Raw genomic sequence first — 2,961 nt, forward strand, 5'->3', positions numbered from 1 at the left:
GGGAGGTGGGAAATGACTTAGGAGCCGTTAGATCTGAGATCGAGGGCGCAAAACGATTGACTGATCCAAATTGGGATTTAAATGGACTGACACATAGTCAGTCCCATTCTTTTTTCGTCTGTTTCGAATCAATCATAGTTCCATTATATTTCAACTTTACTCACAAGACCCGATGTATAAACTCGGAGCAAATTTGTGCTGAAATTCAAAACATAGAAAAGACTGATTCATGTTACCAGTCCAAGACGCGCGCATGTATCAATTTTCTTCATTTGTTCAACTAACTTCACTCGAGATATATTTGCCAGATGTATAAACTCGATATACCACTACCAGAGCAGCAGAGCTTGTCACACTACGTATGGGGTAGGCACGAGCACCAGCGGCGTCTTGCGGTGGAAGGTCAGCCTACCGGCCTCCTCCATGCTCACCTTCTCGGCCAACGTCCCCTCCGGCAGCTCCCACTCGAAGCCGTACAGCATGTTGGCCAACGTGAACTCCACGTTCGCCACCCCCATGGCCAGTGCGGGGCACATTCGCCGGCCGGCGCCGAACGGCATCAGCTCCAAGTGAGCGCCGCGGAAGTCCACCTTGCCCTGCCTCCCGCCGGCCTCGAACCTCTCCGGCTCGAATACCTCCGCGTCCTGCCCCCAGCTCGCGGGGTCCCTCCCGATGGCCCACGCGTTCACGAGCACCCGCGACCCCGCCGGCACGTCGTAGCCGCCGATCTCCACCCGCCGCAGCGTCTCCCGCGGCAGAAGCAGCGTAATCGGCGGGTGCAGCCGCAGGGTCTCTTTGACGACCATCTTTAGGTAGGTCAGCTTCGGCAGGTCGTCCGGCTGCACCCGCTGCTCGTTGCCGGTGACCGCGGCCCTGATCTCCTCCTGCGCTTTCTTCAGCACCTGCGGCTTCCGGATCAGCTCCGACATCGCCCACAGGATCGTCACAGAGCTCGTGTCGACGCCGCCGATGAACGCGTCCAGGAGGACAGCCTTGACGTGGTCCCTCGTGAAGCCGTGCTCCTCGCAGATTCTGACGAGGGCACCCACCAGGTCGCCGCCGCCGCTCTCCGGCCTGCGGCGCGCGGGGTCTAGATGCTGCTCCAGCACTTCCTCGAAGAAGCCGTCGAGGTCTCTGAAGATCCTCTCCCGGCGCGCGACGATGCCGGCGAGCCGGTCGAGGAGGCGGCCGGCGGCGTTGGGGAAGAAGTCCTCGGCGGAGAAGCTGGCCGACATGTCCACGGCCTCCTGTAGCACGTGCTGGAACCGCTCGTACTTGCCCGCGAACGCCTCCGCGCCGTACACGCTCCCGTACGCCACCGTGGCGATGACGCCGTCGGCGACACGGAACACGTGCTCGTCCAACGACACCGGCCCCGCAGCGTCGCCCAGGGCGGCCATGAGCCTGTCCACCTGCTCCCGCCGTGCGGCCCAGGCGGCTCCGACGCCGCGCGCGCCGAGGAGCTCCGCGGCGAAGAGTCCGCGCATGTCGCGCCAGTAGGCGCCGTATGGCGAGAAGGAGACGCTCTTGCGCCCGTAGGAGAGGCGCGCGGGGCCCGGCGACGCGGGGCGGCTGCAACAGTCGGCGTCGTGGGCCTTCATGACGTCGCGCGCCGCAGCCGCGGACGAGACCACCACCGTCGTCACCGCGCCGAGGCGGAGTAGCATGACGGGGCCGTGCCGCCCGGCCAGGTCGCGCAGGTTGCGATGCGGTAGAGGGCCCAGTTGGTGCAGGTTGCCGAGCACCGGCACCCGCTTCGGGCCCGGCGGCAGCTTCAGCCGCCCTTCCTCGGCGCTGCGCTTCGTCACCAGCAGGTACGAGACGACGGGGATGAGGATGCCGACTAGGAGGAGGGGTAGTGAGATATCCATCGTCTCGGCCGGAGGTTTAGCTAGCTCGCTCACCGACGAGGTGCTGCTCCTCGTGGAGGGCCGTCGGGGGTTTATAAAGTGACTCGCAAGGACCTTTTGATTGGAAGAAAGAATGACGAGGGGCCCACACCCCCCGAAAATTGGGAGGGTGGAGATTAGGAAGCTAATTGGTTTCATGTCAAAAATTGGCAATGCCAAATTTTGGCAACTTTTAAATGTTGGCTAGAGATTCGTTTCATATTAATTTTCGTTGTCAATCACACAAAAAATGGGGGTGGAGATTAGGATGCTAATTGGTTTGATGCCAAAAATTGGCATATCAAATTTTGGCAACTGTTAAATGTTGGCTAGAGATTGGTTGCATACCAATTTTCGTTGCCAATCACATAACAGGTTGGGGGTGGAGATTAGGAAGCTAATTGGTTTCATGTCAAAAATTGGCAATGCCAAATTTTGACAACTATTAAATGTTGGTTAGAGATTCGTTTCATATTAATTTTCGTTGTCAATCACACAAAAAATTGGGGGTAGAGATTAGGATGCTAATTGGTTTGATGCCAAAAATTGGCATGCCAAATTTTGGCAACTGTTAAATGTTGGCTAGAGATTGGTTGCATACCAATTTTCGTTGCCAATCACATAACAGATTGGGGGTGGAGATTAGGAGACTAATTGGTTTGATGCCAAAAACCGGCATGCCAAATTTTGGCAATTGTTAAATGTTGGCTAGAGAATGGTTGTATACCAATTTTCGTTGCCAATCACACAAAAAATTGGGGGTAGAGATTAGGAGGCTAATTGGTTTGATGCCAAAAATTGGCACGTCAAATTTTGGCAACTGTTAAATGTTGGCTAGAGATTGGTTGCATACCAATTTTCGTTGCCAATCACACAAGAGGTTGGGGGTGGAGATTAGGAGTCTAATTGGTTTGATGCCAAAAATTCAGGGGGGAGATTAGGAGGCCAATTGGTTTAATGCCAAAAATTGGCATGTCAAATTTTGACAACTGTTAAATGTTGGCTAGAGATCGCTTACATACCAATTTTCGTTGTCAATCACACAAAAGGTTGCCAAATGTTGCTTGCCAAA

The 2,961-nt window shown here is 55.4% G+C and overlaps 1 protein-coding gene across 1 annotated transcript; it reads right to left on the minus strand.

Moving 5' to 3' along the window:
* Positions 1 to 256: 256 nt before the first annotated feature.
* Positions 257 to 1,896, minus strand: LOC109769136 (4-hydroxyphenylacetaldehyde oxime monooxygenase-like). The gene has a single exon (XM_020327877.3). The coding sequence runs from the start codon at positions 1,869 to 1,871 to the stop codon at positions 351 to 353; it is 1,521 nt and encodes a 506-aa protein (XP_020183466.1). The 5' UTR covers positions 1,872 to 1,896; the 3' UTR covers positions 257 to 350.
* Positions 1,897 to 2,961: the final 1,065 nt, after the last annotated feature.

The sequence above is a fragment of the Aegilops tauschii genome, chromosome 5 (genome assembly GCF_002575655.3).
Source record: "Aegilops tauschii subsp. strangulata cultivar AL8/78 chromosome 5, Aet v6.0, whole genome shotgun sequence".
Classification (NCBI taxonomy): Eukaryota; Viridiplantae; Streptophyta; class Magnoliopsida; order Poales; family Poaceae; genus Aegilops; species Aegilops tauschii.